This window comes from Phoxinus phoxinus (assembly GCF_949152265.1).
Source record: "Phoxinus phoxinus genome assembly, chromosome: 5".
Lineage (NCBI taxonomy): Eukaryota > Metazoa > Chordata > Actinopteri > Cypriniformes > Leuciscidae > Phoxinus > Phoxinus phoxinus.
In genome coordinates this window covers 145,553-168,298 of record NC_136880.1, presented here as the reverse complement: position 1 = coordinate 168,298, position 22,746 = coordinate 145,553, and the positions used below count along the sequence as shown (strand labels likewise).

Sequence of the window (22,746 nt, the reverse complement as noted above, 5' to 3'; positions counted from 1 at the left end):
AAACGTGATGGGATTTACTGTTGCTATAGTAACTAAAGCAACTTTCACGCACTTATAATTGACAGATAAACCGTAATTTCAGTGTTGTTGTTAATGTTATGTTACTTTAGTGATGTATTAAGAGGACCAACTTTGTTGTTAATCTGAACGGTGTGCATGCATTTTAGACACATACATTATGTTCTTGCTCCATACATGGCCACACATGTGAAGTACATAAACCTATCTCACTTTTGTTGATGTGCCAGTGGTGTTAGCCCTCCGTTCCATAAGTTGCCGACCCCTGGCTTACACAAAGACAGGAACAAGAGCACATGGTCAGGAATTACACAAACCATGTGCTCAGATACAATGTTCAAAATCATGGCAGGAGTGTCACGTCACCAATGGTTAGAAATGAACTCAGAAGTGTGAGAACTGTGGAAAGAATAGAATAGAACATTCAGAATTTTACATTAACACAGAGTACATTGCTGGTTTAAATTAATTTTATGTAGATTAATAGTAATACAAATCTTTATTTTCCCTCTTTGTTTCAGCCCATTGACTACGAGATCAACAGATCGTTGGTGTTGACAGTGGTGGCAGTGAATGAGCTTCCTCTAGACAAAGGCATCCGTCTGCCCCGTCAGTCCACCGCCACCGTCTCCATCCGCGTCACAGATGTCAACGAGAGCCCTTATTTCCAGCCCAACCCTAGGCTTCTGGAACTGCAGGAGGGCCTGCAGGCCGAGTCTGCGATCGCTACCTTTCCTGCTCAGGATCCAGACCGCTTCATGCAGCAGAGCCTCAGGTGACGCAAACATCTGAACATATTAATCAGAGCAGAAGTCACACATGTGTTGAGGATGAGCACAGAGTAGAGTTAAATCAAGGAGACTGGAGAGAATCAAGAACACTACACCTCCTTCAAGAGATGCTTGGGTATGTTATAGCTGTGCTGTTCCAAAAGCTCTTCAACCAATCCGATTCAAGGAGCAAAAGAATGACCAGAATAAATATATATATGATATCTAAATCTTTTAGGATATCTTAAGATTGATACTCTCTCCTTAGGTACAGCACGCTGTCTGACCCTGCAAACTGGCTGAGAATTGATCCCATGAATGGACACATCACAACCATTGGCGTTTTAGACAGAGAGTCTCCATTTGTGCAAGACAACATCTACACGGCTATGTTCCTTGTCACTGACAGCGGTATGTTTTCTGTCTGGGAAAATAATGATATTTGTTTTCTTTTATTGCTCCTTGCTCCTTTTTTCATAAAAAGCTGCATTTAGTGCGGGCATATACAGCGTGAGTTCAGACACTCGGAAGTGTTTGTGTATTTCTTTATTTCTGTCTATGTGATGTGGTCGTGTATGACATGGGAATAGGGAGAGCCTATAGACTGGATGAATTCCAGTCCCGGAATGTCCCAAACAACCCTAACCCTTAACCCAAACTAGTTGACTTCATCAGAAATTGTGTGGAAACCTGTAATCAATAAATCATTTCAAAATGTTGTGTGCCCATATAATCTTAGTGTAGCGGCAGTATCAAGTTAATTTGCGAATCTTGAAAACTTGACTCAAGCATCTGGCCCACAGTCGTTGAGCAAATACGTAGCAGTCTAGCCAATGGAGCTGTGAGTTGAAAAGAGAGACAGCTATACCATGCACATATTCCATATTGTACAACAAAACGCGATCAATAGCACGACTCCATGATTAAGCAGCATCCACATAGACACCCAAGTATTTACAAGAGGACACTTGTTCAATCTGTATGTTATGTACATTCACTGGAAGACCAGAATAAGCTGCTTGTCCCGTCGAGGCCCTGGTCTAGGTTCTCGAAGGTGGCCCATTTTATTTCCCAAAACTGCCTTAAGCGAAGGAGGCAGCGACTGTTGTCTTAAATCACGTTTTCTGTATTCATGTCACAGTTCAGGGTTCACAGTTCACCGGCCTTCCCTGTTGTCTGTGTTGTCCTGTCACTTTCTGTAGCTTGTGACCGGGTGTGTGCAGATCCTGTGCTGATTGCCCTCGTTCCCTTATATTCTCTGCTGTGTCTGCCCCTTCTTGTCAGTAGTTTTTCCAGTGCCTCGTATCATGTTCTGTGGGTTCTAGGCTGGGTGTTTTTGTGTTTTATCTCTGTTTTGCTGCTGTGTCCAGGACGCCTAGACGAGGAGTCCGACAGCTGGCTGTGCTCTTGCTGTTCTCTGTCTCTTCTCGTTTCTCGTCCCATTGGGCATTGTACCTCAGGTGGTGTCAACAGCCTGTGTCCGCAGGTGTCTGTACGGGTGGCTCTGAAGCTCTCACACATTCCTTTTTTCCGTGTGTGTGTTACCACACTTTGGATGTTGTGTTGCACGAACTCTCTGCTTTTGAGTCCTCCATTCACGATTCCTGACAGCTGTACACAATAGCAGGACAAATGTCCCGGACATGCCAGTCCATATCTACCTCACCACATGTCTGCTGTGTTTGCAGCCACACCCCCCATGACAAATGAAGCCCTCCTGCCAGGTAGAATCTTGTGGCTCACAAGGTAGGAATCTGTCTAGGGGATTTTAAATGTACCCACTACCCCGGTAAAGGCACATTTCTCTTCAGTTAGAGTATCGACACATATAACCCAGATCTCAGATTCTCTTATGTGGAATCCTCGTGCTAGATCTCTTCCATCTATCTGACTCACGCGAAACTCAAGTGTGCAGTCTCTTAACCAGTGGCGGCTGCTGGTCTTTCAAATAGGGGAAGCTCATTTTCACCAAGAAAATACCAAGAAATAGGTTGCAGTAGTTTGTCTTTCGACTACACTTGCAAAATCCGCAATGGGACTGAGCTTGAATAGTGTCAGCGACTTTTTATGGTACAAAATCGCAGGGGCCTATACCATGAAGCCGGTTTAGATGGCTAGCCAGCTATGTTTCAGCTTAGTTTCCACCAACCCTGGGTTTTAGGTACTTTGAAAGTAGCTTGGCTTTAATTGGGGCAGGTTATGTTCTGGATTTGAGATCTCAGACTGAAGTTTGACCAATCAGCTGTGAGCAAAGAAACATATAGGTGACGTAACTAATTCCCAGTGTCTGTTGCAATGGCTTCACCTTTTCTTCCAAATCCTGTGGACATCTCAGCGCAAATCGTTAGACGAGCACATCGTAGAGAAAGAGTTTTTAGCCAGTCAAAATGCCTTTCGTGATAGTTACTTGTATGAAAGATACAGATTTTCCACAGAAGGAATATCTTATCTTTGCGAACTTCTTGAGCCGCACATAAAGAATTTAACACGTCGAATCCATGCGTTTACTGTACTGCAAATGGTATTGTGTTGCGTTTTTTGCAAGTGGTACATACTTGCACGGTCGGTGATGCACAGAACTTAGGGGAAATCACGGTTTGTCTAACCATTCGCAAGGTGGTCCTTGGTTTTCCGTGAGTGTGTTGTGTCAGCACTTTGAGGAAAGCAAGTTAAATTTGGTTAAAAACACTGTTAATTTGAATTGGGACAGCAAAACCTACACAATAACCCCCTATCATGACCATCAGACAGGGCCACAGAAACACTTCAATGTGGCCCTCAGTAAAACCAGAGTGAAGTTAGAGATGACCTTTGGCATCCTAAAGGCACGTTTCAACTGTGTTCGGCGCTTAAGAGTCACCAGAGCGGGTGTCACAGATGTCCGAATGTGCCATTCTGCACAATATAGCCACCATTAGAAAGGAGCTAGAACCACCAGAAAGCTTCTCCCTGATGAAACTGACCAGATCACACTTGACCACCCAGCTGGTGCAGCTGTAAATGTAAATGCATCACCATACAATATTACACTTAATAAAAGCACATTGAAACTGCAGATAGGTCTCAAACTGTTTTATTGGTTTTGTGGGGTGGGACAGAGCAAGAGAAAGTTGCATTAATAAATATTCATGCGAAAGTGTTACTTAGTTAAATAAGTTCACATACTGAGATCAGTTCAATCCAGATCTCCAGATCTCCAATTAATTATTTTAAAATTTGGATCCTCCTCAGCTCACAGTCTGGCTCCTTTAGTGTGCAGTATAGCTCTATAGGCTTCTTTAGTGTGCAGTATAGCTCTATAGGCTTCTTTAGTGTGCAGACTAGTTCTATAGGCTCCTTTAGTGTGCAGTATAGCTCTATAGGCTTCTTTAGTGTGCAGTCTAGTTCTATAGGCTCCTTTAGTGTGCAGTCTAGCTCTATAGGCTCCTTTAGTGTGCAGTCTAGTTCGATAGGCTCCTTTAGTGTGCAGTCTAGCTCTATAGGCTCCTTTAGTGTGCAGTCTAGTTCTATAGGCTCCTTTAGTGTGCAGTCTAGTTCTATAGGCTCCTTTAGTGTGCAGTCTAGCTCTATAGGCTCCTTTAGTGTGCAGTCTAGCTCTATAGGCTCCTTTAGTGTGCAGTCTAGCTCTATAGGCTCCTTTAGTGTGCAGTCTAGCTCTATAGGCTCCTTTAGTGTGCAGTCTAGCTCTATAGGCTCATTTAGTGTGCAGTCTAGCTCTATAGGCTCCTTTAGTGTGCAGTCTAGCTCTATAGGCTCCTTTAGTGTGCAGTCTAGCTCTATAGGCTCCTTTAGTGTGCAGTCTAGCTCTATAGGCTCCTTTAGTGTGCAGTCTAGTTCTATAGGCTCCTTTAGTGTGCAGTATAGCTCTATAGGCTCCTTTAGTGTGCAGTCTAGCTCTATAGGCTCCTTTAGTGTGCAGTCTAGCTCTATAGGCTCCTTTAGTGTGCAGTATAGCTCTATAGGCTCCTTTAGTGTGCAGTCTAGCTCTATAGGATCCTTTAGTGTGCAGTCTAGCTCTATAGGCTCCTTTAGTGTGCAGTCTAGCTCTATAGGATCCTTTAGTGTGCAGTCTAGCTCTATAGGCTCCTTTAGTGTGCAGTCTAGCTCTATAGGCTCCTTTAGTGTGCAGTCTAGCTCTATAGGCTCCTTTAGTGTGCAGTCTAGCTCTATAGGCTTCTTTAGTGTGCAGTCTAGCTCTATAGGCTCCTTTAGTGTGCAGTCTAGTTCTATAGGCTCCTTTAGTGTGCAGTCTAGCTCTATAGGCTCCTTTAGTGTGCAGTCTAGCTCTATAGGCTCCTTTAGTGTGCAGTCTAGCTCTATAGGCTCCTTTAGTGTGCAGTCTAGCTCTATAGGCTCCTTTAGTGTGCAGTCTAGTTCTATAGGCTCCTTTAGTGTGCAGTCTAGCTCTATAGGCTCCTTTAGTGTGCAGTCTAGCTCTATAGGCTCCTTTAGTGTGCAGTCTAGTTCTATAGGCTCCTTTAGTGCGCAGTCTAGCTCTATAGGCTCCTTTAGTGCGCAGTCTAGCTCTATAGGCTCCTTTAGTGCGCAGTCTAGCTCTATAGGCTCCTTTAGTGTGCAGTCTAGCTCTATAGGCTCCTTTAGTGTGCAGTCTAGCTCTATAGGCTCCTTTAGTGTGCAGTCTAGCTCTATAGGCTCCTTTAGTGTGCAGTCTAGCTCTATAGGCTCCTTTAGTGTGCAGTCTAGTTCTATAGGCTCCTTTAGTGTGCAGTATAGCTCTATAGGCTCCTTTAGTGTGCAGTATAGCTCTATAGGCTCCTTTAGTGTGCAGTCTAGCTCTATAGGATCCTTTAGTGTGCAGTCTAGCTCTATAGGCTCCTTTAGTGTGCAGTCTAGCTCTATAGGATCCTTTAGTGTGCAGTCTAGCTCTATAGGCTCCTTTAGTGTGCAGTCTAGCTCTATAGGCTCCTTTAGTGTGCAGTCTAGCTCTATAGGCTCCTTTAGTGTGCAGTCTAGCTCTATAGGCTTCTTTAGTGTGCAGTCTAGCTCTATAGGCTCCTTTAGTGTGCAGTCTAGCTCTATAGGCTCCTTTAGTGTGCAGTCTAGCTCTATAGGCTCCTTTAGTGTGCAGTCTAGCTCTATAGGCTCCTTTAGTGTGCAATCTAGCTCTATAGGCTCCTTTAGTGTGCAGTCTAGCTCTATAGGCTCCTTTAGTGTGCAGTCTAGTTCTATAGGCTCCTTTAGTGTGCAGTCTAGCTCTATAGGCTCCTTTAGTGTGCAGTCTAGCTCTATAGGCTCCTTTAGTGTGCAGTCTAGTTCTATAGGCTCCTTTAGTGCGCAGTCTAGCTCTATAGGCTCCTTTAGTGCGCAGTCTAGCTCTATAGGCTCCTTTAGTGCGCAGTCTAGCTCTATAGGCTCCTTTAGTGTGCAGTCTAGCTCTATAGGCTCCTTTAGTGCGCAGTCTAGCTCTATAGACTCCTTTAGTGTGCAGTATAGCTCTATAGGCTCCTTTAGTGTGCAGTCTAGCTCTATAGACTCCTTTAGTGTGCAGTCTAGTTCTATTGGCTCCTTTAGTGTGCAGTATAGCTCTATAGGCTCCTTTAGTGTGCAGTCTAGCTCTATAGGCTCCTTTAGTGTGCAGTCTAGCTCTATAGGCTCCTTTAGTGTGCAGTCTAGCTCTATAGGCTCCTTTAGTGTGCAGTCTAGCTATATAGGCTTCTTTAGTGTGCAGTCTAGCTATATAGGCTTCTTTTGTAAAGGGCCCTGACTGAGTCTGTTTCCACCTGAAACATAATTCCACCACAAACAAGATCATTACTAGTTTTTGGGAGGCTAATCAAATCACAAAAGTTCCTTGACTTCCTACAAACACAGGACTGTAATTTATGTCAAGGGTTTTAAATCCTTACCTTGTTCACATTTCTTCTGAAGCCTGTTGAGGCAGAGGCTTCAGTTTCTGGGACAGGTTGTGAAAAATCCTACAATAAAAGAGATGTGTAAGGGCCAGTCCCTGTTTTATGCCACACATTAAAATGTTTGCCTTAATAAAAAGCCCAGTGCATTCACCTCAGCAACTGTCTCAGAACACAGACAGAGTCTTCATCATTTCCTCCACCCTAATAAATAAAAGTAGTTGACTTATTGGATTTTTGACCTTTGCCTGGACTGGTTGTGAGTATGGTTTACCCAAATAAATAACTGCACTTGGATCTGTCTTTTCCCGTGTGTGTGTATCGTGACAGAAGGACTCCGTCACTAAAAGATCCAGCTGTATGGGTTCCCGTATTCTTCCCCCCACTACGAAGAGGGAGAAGAGACAGCAGAGGCGAGGACCGTCATCTGGTGAGTCAGAGCCTCGGATGACGCTGTTTGATTGCTTCGTGCTGTGGGCTCGGAGGACTGAGGAGACCATGGCGGTCGCCTCCACTGAGCCCTTTTCCATTGGCACCGTAGACGCCTGGTCAGCCAACACCTTTGCCAATGGAAGTTCTTTTGAGGGAACCCGTCTGGCCATGTTTCCTGGAACCCGTGGAGGCCGCAGGGGAGGAGGTGGTCGAAATGGAACCCGACACCATTCCCCGCTTTGGCCCCTCTTCGACCCTGGACCGGTAATGTCCAGCACAGAGCTTCCTTCGTCGCTGGTCCCATCCAGCCGTGAGCCTGCACTTCGAAAACGGCGGAGGAGGAGGAAGACTTCCTGCCTCCCCAACGTCCCGGAGGCCGTGCCCGAACTGCCCACTATCGTCCCAGTGGTCGTTCCCGAACAGCCTGGTGTCGTCCCGGAGGCCGTCCCCGAGCAGCTCGCCCTTCCGGCTCCGCTCCTGATGCCTGCCCTCCTTGCTCCGCTCAAGTTTCTGGCTCCGCCCTGGCCACCTGAGGGAAAGTGTCCGCCATTCCAGCGGAGACTTTCTCCGGATCCTCCACCATTCCACCTCCCGCCTGGACTCTGTTTTGTTTGTTTTTGGGTCTTGGAATGTCTGGTAGCCGCTCCGTAGAGGGGGGGTTATGTCACAGTGTCTGGTTTGTGTATCCCGGGTGTCCACTAGAGGTCCTCCTTTCCCATACTACATTTCCCATCATCCTGTTCTGTCACTCATTGATCATTGCACACCGCTGTTTCCCGTCACCTTGTTATTATCTGTGTGTATATATATCCTGTTTGTTTCAGTGTTTGTCACGGAGTCCTTGTTTTATGTCACCACACTTCCGATGTCTGTATCTGCCCAGTTCTTGTTTGATTCTTGTGTTTTGGATTGACTTATTGGATTTTTGACCTTTGCCTGGACTGGTTGTGAGTACGAATTACCCAAATAAATAACTGCACTTGGATCTGTCTTTTCCCATGTGTGTGTATCGTGACAGATTGATGAACAGATTAGAAACAGGTGTTTAATGTTCAGGAACAATGGGATAGTGTCCCAGGAAGGGAGCATAACAATAATGAGTCTGTGTGCTCTCCAGGGATTCCTCCGGCCAGCAGCACCGGTACTCTGCAAATCCTTCTTCTGGATGTCAATGATAATGCTCCTGAGGTTTTCCCACCAGAGACGATCATGTGTGAAAAACCTGAGAACAACGGCATTAACATCACTGCGCTGGATGCAGACATTGACCCCAACACTGGACCCTTCTCCTTTGAGCTGCCCTTACAACCTATTGATGTTAGGAAGAACTGGACAATCACGCGTCTCAGTGGTGAGAAAATACACACACACACACACACACACACACACACACACACACACACACACACACACACACACACACACACACTCTTAAATATGCAGAAAACAACATCTCATCTGCCTCCTGAACCGTCTACTCCATACATGAGCAATTAGATGTTCACTACAGTGGTCATTAGTCGTCTACACTGGAAGCACACAATGTATTTTTTGTCCATGTCCATCTGATTTGATTGCTATGCATTTTATATTTAAATCTATTTGAAAGTTTCATCATGGCTTGTAGGGCTGTAACGATTTACGATATTTAACCGAAATCGCGACACTCAGATCCACGAACCTGTGTCGCGGTGTGAGAAGGCAGATCGCGATCGACACACCCCTTCCCAGACTTATCTTTCTCGTCCGGAATAGATCCTAGGGCTGTGACGGGGTCTTTTACATATTAGGTATGGGAATTTCAAGCAAAAATAATATTCGAAGATCGCTGGGTATCATTTGATTATTATTAAAAAATCGCACCTCTCCCCCACACGCGCGCACGAGCACACACACACACACACACACACACACACACACACACGCACACACACACACACACACGCACACACACATACAAGCAAACACCAGAGCAAGTGAGCAAAGCGCGCGCGGTGTGTGTGTGTGTGAGTGGCACCGGGGCGCGCGTGAACTGGAGCTCACCTCATAAACGAATCGAAACTTATATAGAAAGCTTGAAATACTTTTACTTGATTTAACGTTAATTCAAAACATAAAGAAATGGCTGCTTAGGCTAATTTGTAGGAAGTTCACTTTGTGGCAAGCGTTATTCCTGCGCTTGAGATGCGGGTCATGCGAAATAGGCAATATATTATTTGTGGTTTACAGCACAGACAGTAAGCCTCGGTTACCTCAGAAGAATTTTTAACATGCTCGAATCATCTCCACAATGGAGTATAGTTCTGTTTGTTTTTCAAAAGTATTTTGTTACAAGAAAACAGAGTTATAGCTTTAGCTATTTATTAATTTATTTATTTGGCTTTTAAAATCCTCCCTCCTCGCAAGAATCGCGGTTTGTATCGAATCGTGGGTCAGAAATCGGGATACGAACCGAATCGTGGGTTTGCTGTATCGTTACAGCCCTAATGGCTTGTGATGTTTCTAAGTTTTGAGACCTTTGAGAGGAGAAAATCACCTCTCTCCAACGCAATTAAAGTAAATGATTAAATGAATGTTCCAGTTCTATCTGGTGTTTCAGTATTAAAAGCCTTACAATACCGTTACCTAACAAGGACTTTTTAAATTGAGTTCTAGGGCTGCAAAGGGGGTGCTGGTCTGTGGAAAATAGTTTTAAAAATATAATAAAATAATGACAAAATAACTAAGTTGTTATGAATTTGTAATAAACTGCTCAGAAATCATGAATTCAATCCCAATTACTTAATTCTACTGACAGCCATTTATTCAGTTTTATACATCTTACTCTAATGGTAGAAAAGACAAAACCATGAGAACTTTTCACACTGAGCTTAACCCTAGGTTATCGTCTTTTAAACCCCTAATTTAACCATAGGTAAAACAATGTTTCACACTTGTAATTTTAAAAGGACACGAGCACCGCTTTTACAAGATTAAGCATACATTGCGTTGTCAGAGGTGGACAGTGTGAAACAATGCACCTTTAGAATGTAACGGCCAACAAACCACCCATTAAAAACTCTACTTTGCCTGTAGCCCCTTATGGAACATATGTGGAGTTTTCCCCACATCTAGATCCTGGCAAAGTTTCCTCAGCTGCTCCCAAGCGGAAAAAACCCAGAGGTTGGGGACTGGTTAAGCAGACAATATCCGTGTGACTGAAGAGCAGGGACGTCCAAGTTGTTAAACCTGGAAAAGGTGGATGGCGAGGACCCGCTGGCCGCCGCACAGATGTCAGCCATGGACACTCAAGAGGAGGCCATTCCCCTGGTGGAGTTTGCCCTCACCTGTATAGGGAATTGCAATCGTAAGGACTTGTACACCAGCGCAATCGCGTCTACTATCCAATGAGTGTCTCTGCTCTGACTGGCTAGAGCACTCAATGTACACTGCTCATCCGCAGTAGAAGAGACCGCAGAGACCATTACAGCTTGTGTTCTGAAGGGCATGGAAAGACGACTTTACTGTCATTAAGCCCAAACTCGAGGCAAGATACATCCACTGAGAGAGCCTGCAAGTCGCCAACTCGCTTGACTGATGCCAAAGCTAGCAGAGGGGCGGTCTTTAGTGAAAGAGGCTGTAACACTTTATAATAATGTTACCTTATAAGTTATTAGTTAATGATGAACTAATCATTTACAAAACATGACTATACATTCATAAATGGTTAACCCTCTGGGGACCAAAAACGCGCCGGCGCGTTTTCCTCGTTTTTTTTCACATAGCAGCAAAATAGACTTAAAATACTCCCGTAATTTTTTGTCATACAGGCTTAAGAAATATGAAAAAATAAACTGTTAAATGTCTTCTTATTTATGGGTTCACTTAAAATCGAAATAAAACATTGTGCTTTTGTAAAATAAAGAAAGTAAACAGGGTGTGCTTTCTGCCTCTCCGTCTCCGTGAACTTTTTTTCTGAAGCACGTCTCTAAACTCAAACAAAACTCAGCGAATACTATTCACTCAGACATGAGCTATATATCTCTATAATCATATAAGTGTGTAGTTTTAAATTATCTAACTCAAAACTAAAAGAAATATTCTCTGTTTATGTAATATATATAAAAAGAGAGCGAGATCAGCCGTTCTCATTATCGTTCTGGCACCTCATTACTCCGCTAATGTGACACGCCCATCGAGAGCGCGCGCTATTCAAACGCAGATAATCTGAAGCAACACATGCAAACCAGTCAACGCCCACAACAGCTGGACAACACACTCGCTGTGAGGAATAATAATATTGTGATAATCCTGGAAATTTTACCTCAAACGTGCTGGAGTAGCCGAACAACGGATCCAGCTGCAGATCATCAGTAAGTGCTTTGTTCTAATCGCGATATGAAATGGTGTCTGCAAACCGCAAAAGACTGTTTAAATTTGAATCGCGTTTCTGTGTTTGAATGAATGAACGGCACATATGCATGTTGTTGTACAGCTCGCGCGTGTCGGTGTGTGAATGAATTTAGCTTTAGTTTAGCTTTTAGCAAGTTATCTATATTGCCTACTGAGATGAGTAAAAATCGACTGAATACGTTGAAATAAAATGTCTTTGTATAAGCAACATATTAAACTACAAATTAACATTTATGCCCTAATATATATTATAAAAGACGATATGTTACAGACGAAATATGAAAGACAACATTTAGTTTTGGATAGATTATAAAGTTTTTACTGCCACATCAAAACCTAATTTACAAGGTGCAAACAAAATCGTAAAAGGTCAATATAAGCCTTCTCTTTAAATTATTTTTGTGTTTTATTAGTGACAAATTTGGGGAGAGGATAGCCTACATATTCCAAAACTTTCTGAAAATACGAATGAGAATTAACTGCACAATTACTAGAAATGTTTACCTCGGATATTATACAATTTGCAAGCATACACAGTTTGTGGAAAAATACACTTTTTTTTCAAGATGTTTCCAACTCTGAACCAATTCTGTAGTTATTTATATATATATATATATATATAAATGTATGTATGTATATGTGTGTATGTGTTGTCTTTGCATTCTTTCTTGTGGCTCAGTGACACCTATGAAATGCTCATTAGTATGCAGCATTAGCAGGTCTTTGTCTCCAGGTGGGAATGAGGACATTATTCATGACCATGTTGGATCATTCACGCCCACCTGCATATTGCCTTTCCAAACAAAAAGTGTCTTACAAAATTTAAATCAATCTATTGTTTAATGTTAACGATTAGCCCGGATGATTTTCAGATTATTTTGAAGTAAACACTCTAGCCGACAAAATCCATTAGTCAAAAGTATTGTGGGAATATGTGAAGTTGGTCGTTTGTGGTCTTATATCAGAAAATTTAAGTTTGAGTTTTTTGAATAACCACGCATAAATATTATTCTCTCAAAAATGCAAACATGTACATACATGTTGCTCACATATTATGTTTTAGTATCATTATCTCAATAAACAATGGTTATTCATGAACAAATGATGTATAAACCATTAGTATATGATCAGTATATCATTTATTGATGGTGATCAATGGGGTTGTGATGGCGCACTGGATAAGACACATGCCTTTGGTGTGAGAGACCCGGGTTCGAATCCACTGTGAGACACCAATGTGTCCCTGAGCAAGACACTTAACCCCTAGTTGCTCCAGAGGCGTGCGACCTCTGACATATATAGCAATTGTAAGTCGCTTTGGATAAAAGCGTCAGCTAAATGAATAAATGTAGGCTAAATGTAAATGTACTGATGTATATTTAAGTTGTAAGCTTGTCTGTGTTGAAAAGCACAAACATGCTGGTAGGCTAAAGCAGTCATTTTAAGAAGAGTAATTTATTTGTTTTGAAGAGGATAAACATTTATAAATCACGTACAGTCAGGTGATTCCAGTGGGTTATGTTAGATCCTTTCACCCATCAGCACAGACTTGTGTTCTGTGTGAAGTGTGTGACATCTCTCACTTTCCATACAGATTACATAAACAGGGAATATTTGATTTAGTTTTGAATTAGATTACTTATTTTAAGTCTATTTTGCTGCTATGTGAAAAAATCGAGCAAAACACGCCGGCGCGCTTGCCGACCCCAGAGGGTTAAATCCTCGGCTGGATCAAGGCGCTCCTCAAAATAAAACCGAAACCACAGTCACATCCGGGGGGCGCCGTGAGGCAGGGGTCCGGGACAGGCGGTGGCTCGCCTCGCGGCGGACCGCCGGCCCGCTCCCGAGATCCAACTACGAGCTTTTTAACTGCAGCAACTTTAGTATACGCTATTGGAGCTGGAATTACCGCGGCTGCTGGCACCAGACTTGCCCTCCAATGGGTCCTCGCCCATGGGTTTAGGATACGGTCATTCCAATTACAGGGCCTCGAAAGAGACCTGTATTGTTATTTTTCGTCACTACCTCTCCGTGTCGGAAATGGGTAATTTGCGCGCCTGCTGCCTTCCTTGGATGTGGTAGCCGTTTCTCAGGCTCCCTCTCCGGAATCGAACCCTGATTCCCCGTTACCCGTGGTCACCATGGTAGGCGCCGAATGTACCATCGAAAGTTGATAGGTACATTTTTCCAGGATTATTCCTTACCGCATCCCAAAATTATGTGAAGTAAATGAATCTAATAAAAGTTGATACGCTTTATCGAGTTGATGTGGGCGTTGACTTTGCATTGGATCACCTACTTTTATTATGTGGCGCTGTTCTGAGGCGACAAGAAGCTTTAGCTCGTGTCCGTGTTATTGTGTTTTAAACGTCTTTTAGGGTTTTAATTTCCCTTTGTGGCATGCTGTTTAATGTTATCTGAACATTACTGAATATCTGAGGGATGGAAGTCACTTTTTACGCCCTATTTTTAGTGATTGTTTTAAACTTCGTTTGGAGCGACCAGCAGCACACATTCCGATACACCCGCGAATTCCTATTGGGATTACAATGGTGCTATCCTGCCGTGACGGACTTCAATATCAATTCACTGGCTGGGAATTTGCCTCTGGAATTACTTATTGGTAGAAACATTAACTTTACAAAACAAGGCCAAACCAGGAAGCGGGGGAAAAGGGGTGGTGTGAAACAGCGAACCAGGAAGCTTTTGAGCAGGAATCGCATCCCCTTGCCTTCGGTCATACTGGCTAATGTGCGGTCCCTCAGGAATAAGATTGAGGAATTACGGGCAAATGTTTTGCATCTGCGGGACTACAGGGATGCGTGTCTTATGGCTTTCACAGAGACTTGGCTCACTGAGTCGGATTCGGACTCGGCACTGGATATCAGCGACTTTGGAGCCCCTCTGCGCCTGGATCGGGACAGTGAGGTGACACATAAAACGCTGGGTGGAGGGGTCTGTCTGTACATAAATCGGAGATGGTGTAGCAATGTTACTGTGAGAGAGCGGATTTGTCACTCTGACATCGAACTGTTGTCTGTGTCACTACGGCCGTACTACCTCCCTAGAGAGTTTCCCCAAACCTGTCAGAAAACAGGTGAAAGTCTGGACGGAGGACAGCCTGCTTTGAGTGCACAGACTGGACAGTGTTTCAGGACTCCTGTTCTGATATTGATGAACTTACTGACGTTGTCTGTAGTTACATCTCTTTTTGCAAAGACTCTGTTCTCCCGAGTAAGGAAGTCAAGGTGTATCCAAACAACAAACAGTGGATCTCTAAGGACATTAAGGATTTGCTAATCAAACGAAAAACTGTTTTTAATGAAGGTGATGTGTATGCAGAGAGGGCTGTGAAAAAAGAGATTAGGACTGAAATTAAAAAAGCTAAATTAAGGTATAAGGAAAAAATTGAGGCAGATTTGAGAAGTAATAATTTAAAGAAAACCTGGAATGGTATGAAAACATTGATTGGGTCTAATGATAAAGCTAACAGAGTTGTCCTGGATGGTTTTTTATCTGATAAACATTTGGCTGATGAATTTAATGTATTTTATTCTCGATTTAACTATTTGGATTTTGATGATGAATTGGAGGGTTTCAGGGCTATCACACAGGCAGCTCCATCAATTACTGTTGACAGTAGTACTGTGGCTAACATATTCAGGCGCACCAGATCAAAAAGTCCGGGGCCAGATGATATTTGTGGGCAATTATTAAGAACATGTGCAGATCAACTCTGTCATATCTTTCAGTGCAATTTTAATTTGTCCTTAACCGAACAAAGAGTCCCTAGAAGTTGGAAGCATTCTATTATTGTGCCTATAGCCATGTGCAGCTCCCCAAAATCCTTGAATGATTTTAGACCTGTAGCCTTGACCTCATTGGTTATGAAAAGCTTTGAGAAAATGATCAAAGAGGCTGTCTTACTGGAGATCAGTTAGATCCACTGCAGTTTGCATACAGGTCTGGCAGGGGCGTGGAGGATGCTGTGATCACACTTCTGCACTTTATTTTTAGCCATCTGGATAGAGCAAAGACTCATGTCAGACTTTTATTTGTTGATTTTGACACCATTCAGCCCCTTCTGCTCGCTGAGAGACTGATTGCGGATTTTAACCTTGATTTGAATTTGGTGGGCTGGTTATTGGATTTTTTAACAGATAGATCCCAGCACGTGAGGGCAAACAGCACCCTATCTGAAGTCACTTTAACGTCCACTGGTTCCCCCCAAGGTTGCTGTCTGTCTCCTCTCCTGTACATTCTGTACACAAACCAGTGTCGCAGTTTGTACCAAGATAGATACATACTTAAGTTTGCTGATGATTCTGTTATTGTAAGCCTGCTATCAGGGAATGAGCGGGACCATGGGCCAGTCCTCAGTGACGTTGTAGAGTGGTGTGATAGTTCCTTTTTACAGCTGAATGTATCTAAAACCAAGGATATGGTCATTGACTTTCGCAGGACACCACCTCCCCCTACAGTCACAGTTATTAAGGGCACGGACATTGAGCCCGTGGAGACATACAAATATCTTGGAGTCATTTTAGACAACAAACTGTGTTTTGAACCGTTGGTTGACGCTGTCTCAAAGAAAATCCAACAAATAATGTACTTCCTTAGGAAAATGAATACTTTTAATGTTTCTTCAGACATGATGACTCTGTTTTATCGTGCTTTTATTGAATCGGTTTTATCTTTCTGCATTGCTGCTTGGTTTGGAAGCCTCTCCCTGACAAATAAAAACAGACATGGTAGTCTGGTCAAAGTGGCGAGCAAGATTTCCAGGAGAAGTCAGGCTCAACTAGGGGAGTTATACATAAAACAGGTCCAGAGGAAAGTTAGAGAGATAGCTCATTCCCAGGATCATCCCCTTAGAACAGAGTTTGAGCTTTTGCCCTCTGAGCGGCGGTACCGAGTTCCTAGCTGCAGAACAAAGAGGATGTACATCTTTTATTCCGTCAGCTGTGAGGCACCTTAATGGCACTTAGCACTTTATATTAACTTGCACAACTTGCATTTTTGCACTTGATTGTGTCTTGTACTTTATTTATTTATTTATTATACATTATGTACATTGGGCGTTAATGTGAATTCCTTCTCTGCTTGTTGGTTTTGTTGGTGAGTGTTCTTGTATGTTTATGTGTTTTATGTGGAGCATTTGCTGCAAATCCAATTTCCCCTTGTGGGACAATAAAGGTACTTTGACTTTGACCTCAGATCATTACCACATGAATAGCACATGTAGTGTTCGCATTAGTGGTAATGATTTCACATGAGAACGACTGACATCTCTCTCTCTTCATAGCGATTAAATAAATAGAGAATATCTGTTTTCATTTAGATCATTTAAAAGTAGACACTTAAATGTTTCTATAGACATATTACTCATGTCTTTGTTGTCACGGTGGGTGGCTGATAACAGAGCATGATGAAGGAGAGACTCAAAATAGCCTTTAAATGAAAATTCCACCAAGGAAGCACACAGGAGATAACTTGAAGAACCGAATAGCACACTAATACACAAATATATTACCAGATTATTACAATTAATGGCAAAAAGGAATGTTTGGAAATGTAAACTGATATTTCCTACTGGCACACTAAAGCTAAATAAATAAATGTTGCTGGACACTTCCAGTCTAGACACTTTTATTAATTTCTTATTTTATTACTGACTCAAGAACACAAATAACACCTGCCATTACATACATGTGAATAATTTAAAGTATTGTACGAAAGTACTGCTTAAATGCTCTTTACATCCATTTCCTAGGTGATTATGCACAACTCGCTCTTAAAATGGACTTTTTGGAGAATGGGCTCTACAAGATTCCTGTTATAATCACAGACTCTGGTAAGATGCCGCTGTCCAACACCTCGTATCTGCGGGTGAAGGTCTGTCAGTGTGACCATAATGGAGACTGCACAGACCAGGAGCGCTTGCTGACCGCGGGGCTCGGCACCGGAGTGATCATCACCCTCCTGCTCTGCATCATCACCCTCCTCAGTGAGTCTCAATGATCATGTGCAGGGTAAATGTGCATAACTGTCTGAAATATAATGTCACAAAGCAAAACACCTTTCTTGAGCTTCACCTTTCAGTAGTCTTTGTGTAAAGATGTCAATGCTGAAAAGGAAAATAAATGTTTTGTTCCATGTGCATTAATAACTTTCTCTCTGTGTAGTCCTTGTGTTGTTGTTCGTCGTGTGGATGAAACGGAGAGATAACGAACGACTGGTCAAGCAGCTGCTGATTGACCCAGAGGAGGACATCAGAGACAACATCCTGAAATATGATGAAGAGGGAGGAGGCGAGGAAGACCAGGTACTGTCCACTAACTCTAACTGCTTCATTTTAAACTAAAAAGACTTTTAGCGTTTTTAGATTTGAAGTAAAAACGTTTAGCTCCTTTTTTCTTGGTACTACAGTTATGAAAAACATCAGAGGGGTGACCCTTCAAAATTAATATTATAAAGGATCATCAGCCTCTCTCCACAATATGACTTAAGAAGATACATTTATATTGTATATAATTCAAGAACATAACAAAATCATTTTTGTAACCATATAGTGATTGTTACTGAGGACATCTTTTGAACACGTCACCTAAGGTCTACTGAAGAGTGTATCAGAGGATTCCTCCGTCTTTCACCGTAACACTTTGAACATCATGAAATCGTGTGGAGTGGTAACGGCACAGTCACAGTCCAGTAGTTGTTTCTCCACTGGGCTGAAACTCAGAACGTGATGTTTGTGTTAATATCTCCTTCCCCATCAGGTTAGGAAAAAAACTAGTTGTGTCCATATTCATTTATCGCTTTCCAATGAGGAGAAAACTGTAATCTGGGGGCATATTATAGAAAGATCCTAACTTTAGATCCTATTGTATCTGTTTAGTAACCATGGCAATTTCTGTTAGAACCTCATTTAGGACAAAAGCTATTAGAGAAAGACATTTCTTAAGTGTGTTCATTTTATCTTTACTACGGATAGGAAAACAGTATTACAGAAGCATGAGATGAGATTTTGTAAGAAAGGATAATAATCCTATATCAAGTTAACATTTGCTACTGTAATACAAATTTGTTATAAATACTAAATTACCTTGACAGATCTTCACTTAAAGGGGTGTTTGATTATGATTTGACTTTTCTAACTGTAGTTAGTGTGTAATGTTGCTGTTTGATCATAAACAACATCTGCAAAGTTACAACGCTAACAGTTCAGAGCAAAGGGAAATATTTGCTTTTAAAGAAAAGGACGACAACAAACGGCTGGTAGGAACTACACGACATTCCTCCCGGGTTAGTGACATCACCAACCCTGGAATTTACATAAGCCCCGCCCCCCGGAACACGATTTATAGATTATCATGACAGAATATGCTAATCAATAACTAGAAGATAGTTAACTACACATAAGCTGCATAAACTCACCAACTAACCATTCAGAAATGTCCTGTTGCTTCTACATGTTGTCATGCAGTCATCCATCATTGTCTGACTCCGGTTTGAACATAAAAGGCTAAAAGTTTTTAACATTTTCAGTGCATGTGTGTGAGGTAAAAGGACACAAGATGTTGAAGCTCCGCCTCCTGTGCCGGGAGCTGCAGCTCATTTGCATTTAAAGGAACAGACACAAAACGGTGTGTTTTTGCTCACCCTCAAAAAGTGAGGAACATGCTATATAAAAATACCTGTGGGGTATTTTGAGCTAAAACTTCACACACACACTCTGGGGACACCAGAGACTTATTTTACATCTTGTGAAAAGGGCATTATACCCCCCTTTTAAGACTAGAGATAGAACGTTTCTGAAATACACCCCCTGGTGCCCTTCTAGTCCATCAACTTGATTGGCCACTGGTGTAAGAAGTGCACAGTTTCCCACACTAGTGGACCTATGCACTTAGCATCTTCCTGCACTTCTGTGTTTGCAAACAGGATTACGACCTGAGCCAGCTGCAGCAGCCAGATCCTGAGACTCATGGCATCCGCAGGCAGGAAGAGAGACCTGTGCATCCCGAGCCCCATTACCCTGTCAGGTCCACCGCACCTCATCCTGGAGATATCGGAGATTTCATCAGTGAGGTGAAGTACTATACAAGCATCAAACTAGCAAAATACTATTCAAAAGAGAAGAAAACACGGTTTAAAACTACAGATTGTGTGGTACAGAGCATGTGTTCATACATGTAGCAGATGATGTGTTGTTGCCAGTACTGACATATTGTGATAAACTCAGGGCCGGTTCTGACTTCAGGTGAGATGGTTTATCCTCCAGGGGATTTTATGTGTCTACTTTAGGGAAAATACAACACATTTTTACTAGATAATAAATTGCACCCTGAATGACTGATCATTTTGAAATGTAGAGCATACATACATACATTCAGCTTCTATTCTAGTTAGAAGCTGAAATTGTTTTCGCTAATAAGTCTGGAAACATGATGGCTAGATTAAAAATGATTTCCTCTGAATCCTTTAGTACCCCCAACTCATTTCTGTATCTATTTGTACACAAGATGTTTGTACACAATTTGAGTGTTTTTTAACAAAACAACTTGTTTCTAAATCGTCCTAGGCCATTTGTCTGATTTGCACAACACTGGGTAGCCACCATCTTAAGTTACTCCTGACGAATAGTTTGGCATATGTGGGCTGATGCATTTTTAGGTCAATTTAGGTTGATTTTATTTGTATAGCACTTTTTTACTATAAACATGTTTCAAAAGCAGCTTTCTTAAAAAATAATAATAATATATCTTTATATAAAATAAATATATCTTTAAATGTGTCCTAGCATCTCAGTCCATAGGTAGGGAACACCTCAGCTGGATGGCCAGTCCATCACAGCCATTATGACTAATCGGCCTATATCTTGTTCGCGCAACATTCAAACTTCACAAAATGGATAGAATGGCAAAATTATTTGTTAAAAAATTACATAATGATTTTAGGAAGTCAATAGCTATGGAGTATGAGTATGCTGACTGCTGTTTTATTATAATGTGTTTACTTACACTTTGGTTTGAGAGTGTTTTCTTTTCCCTGTTAACATTCGCTCTGACGTATGTGAAGAGTGCTTAACTGAGAGGAAACATCTATACAAGACTCGTGGAGCTACCAGTTCGTGTGCGCTGTCTTTCCTGTTCTTCATCTGGGCAGACGTCAACTCTCTGACAGACGTCACAATAACAGCAGATTATACTTCCGCATAATGTGTCTCTTTTTACAACAAAAATGTGAAATCTGCCGGTATTCAGACAGTCTCATGCATACAGAGACAGATTTGGGCTACGGGCTACAGTCGCCTATACGTAATTGGTTTGACATTTCGAATGGTAAACAGTGTCATGCTGAAGCCCGCAGTAATGATGCTCACTGAGGTTATGGCAGTCCACTCTGCTTGTGTTTTCCGAGAATGTTGCACTCCTGTTTGTCATTGTGCACGAAACTTCACGCCAATAAATCTTCAGGGTAACACTTTAGAATACTGTATCTTACTTACTGCATAACTAATAAGGAATTATTGAAGAACTAGTAGGTAATTCTTCACTGCTGTTAACTACTAAGGAAGATGTGTTAACTAATCAGTATGTAATATCATTTTATGATTGTGTTAAGTAACAGTGAGTTAATCAATAACTAATGAATTCTGTCATACCTCCTGAAGAACTACTACTAATTATCACCTAATTAAGGTTCAAGACACATAACTAAGAACTAACTAATGAACAGTTATACAAAACTAACCTCAGATTAGTTTTTATATTTTATATGCAGTACTGTGTGTGTCTGTTTTCCTCAGCGTATAATGCCATTGAGTACATTCATGTATTTGAGGCAACGACTGAGGGGAACTGAACACATAGGGAACTTATTAGTAATTAATAAAGAATTATTAGATAATTATCCAGGAATTATTTATAACCTGAAAGAGTATTCTAAAGTGAAAATATAGGGAACCCATTAGTAATTAATAAAGAATTACCACATACTTCTGACTCAAATAAAACTTACTGTAAAAAAAACACTATTAACATAATCATCTAAACCTTTGTAAAATACACTACAATGACTCGTTTAGGCAACATGATCTCTTCCTTTATTTCAGATGATATTTAGTTTTAACCCTTTAGGCGCCAGAGGTTTTTACCTAAAACGTTCAATTTTGACATCTTAATTTCAAAAGGCTATATCTTAAAAGTGATAAAAGATAGAGACTTTCTGTAAATTAGAGAAATATTAAGGATGACCCAAAGTTTATGTAGGGATTACATTTTCCCATCAAATTTGCATATTATGACGTCATATGTTGGCGGCCACCTTGGATTATAGAATTTTCATGAAAAGTCACGTTTAAATGATAAAATGCAGCACTTCTTTCCCCCCAAAATGTCCCTCACCTTCTGTATGCAATATTGCACAATACTGAATGCTCAGGTAAATAGTAAGTAGTAAACAAACTGTAAATAATTACTAATAAATGGTAGAAACAAACCGAATACATGTAGCGGTTGGCCTTTTGCTGTAGAGATTTTCCATTTACTACATACAGTAGGCACTCTGATTCCATGTATGGGGCACATAAATATTATTCATATGACAGACAAACACAAGTAGACAAGACCTGTTTAGTTGCCCGGTGTCACACCGCCTCTGCTCCTGCTACGAGCACGCTCGCGCGCCGAGTGCGCACAGCTCGGACTACTGTCATTGTCATTGCGTCTCCCCACCCTGCCTCCACGTTGGCCCCTAACTGTCCTATGAATACTTCGACCTCGTCTGACATACCCAGTGGCATTAGACAAAGTCTCCACCACACTACTGTCGCCGCAATTGCGGAAAGGCACACGGTCAGAAGACAAAGCTACATTACTAGCGCGGTAAAAATCTCCCGCCTCGTTCCCCACAACTTTAACACGCCTGCTAACTTCGCGATAAACATTGTTCCCACCACTGACATTGGGCAAAGGATCTCTTGCGGGAGCTGGGCTCGTGTCCACGGCAGTGGTGCTGGATCTCCTGCGGGAGCTGGGCTCGTGTCCACGGTAGTGGTGCTGGATCTCTTGCGGGAGCTGGGCTCGTGTCCACGGTAGTGGTGCTGGATCTCTTGCTGGAGCTGGGCTCGTGTTCACGGTAGTGGTGCTGGATCTCCTGCGGGAGCTGGGCTCGTGTTCACGGTAGTGGTGCTGGATCTCTTGCTGGAGCTGGGCTCGTGTTCATGGTAGTGGTGCTGGATCTCTTGCTGGAGCTGGGCT

General features: G+C 42.2%; 1 protein-coding gene across 1 annotated transcript in view; it reads left to right on the top strand.

Moving 5' to 3' along the window:
- LOC306998420 (cadherin-2) overlaps positions 1 to 22,746 on the top strand; it is a 104,593-nt gene that overhangs the window by 69,832 nt on the left and 12,015 nt on the right. Inside the window, exons 10-15 of the mRNA XM_079612481.1 lie at positions 540 to 793; positions 1,057 to 1,199; positions 8,208 to 8,441; positions 17,256 to 17,489; positions 17,668 to 17,807; positions 19,427 to 19,573. Coding sequence (XP_079468607.1) covers positions 540 to 793; positions 1,057 to 1,199; positions 8,208 to 8,441; positions 17,256 to 17,489; positions 17,668 to 17,807; positions 19,427 to 19,573 — 1,152 coding nt within the window. The remainder of the gene's footprint in view (positions 1 to 539; positions 794 to 1,056; positions 1,200 to 8,207; positions 8,442 to 17,255; positions 17,490 to 17,667; positions 17,808 to 19,426; positions 19,574 to 22,746) is intronic.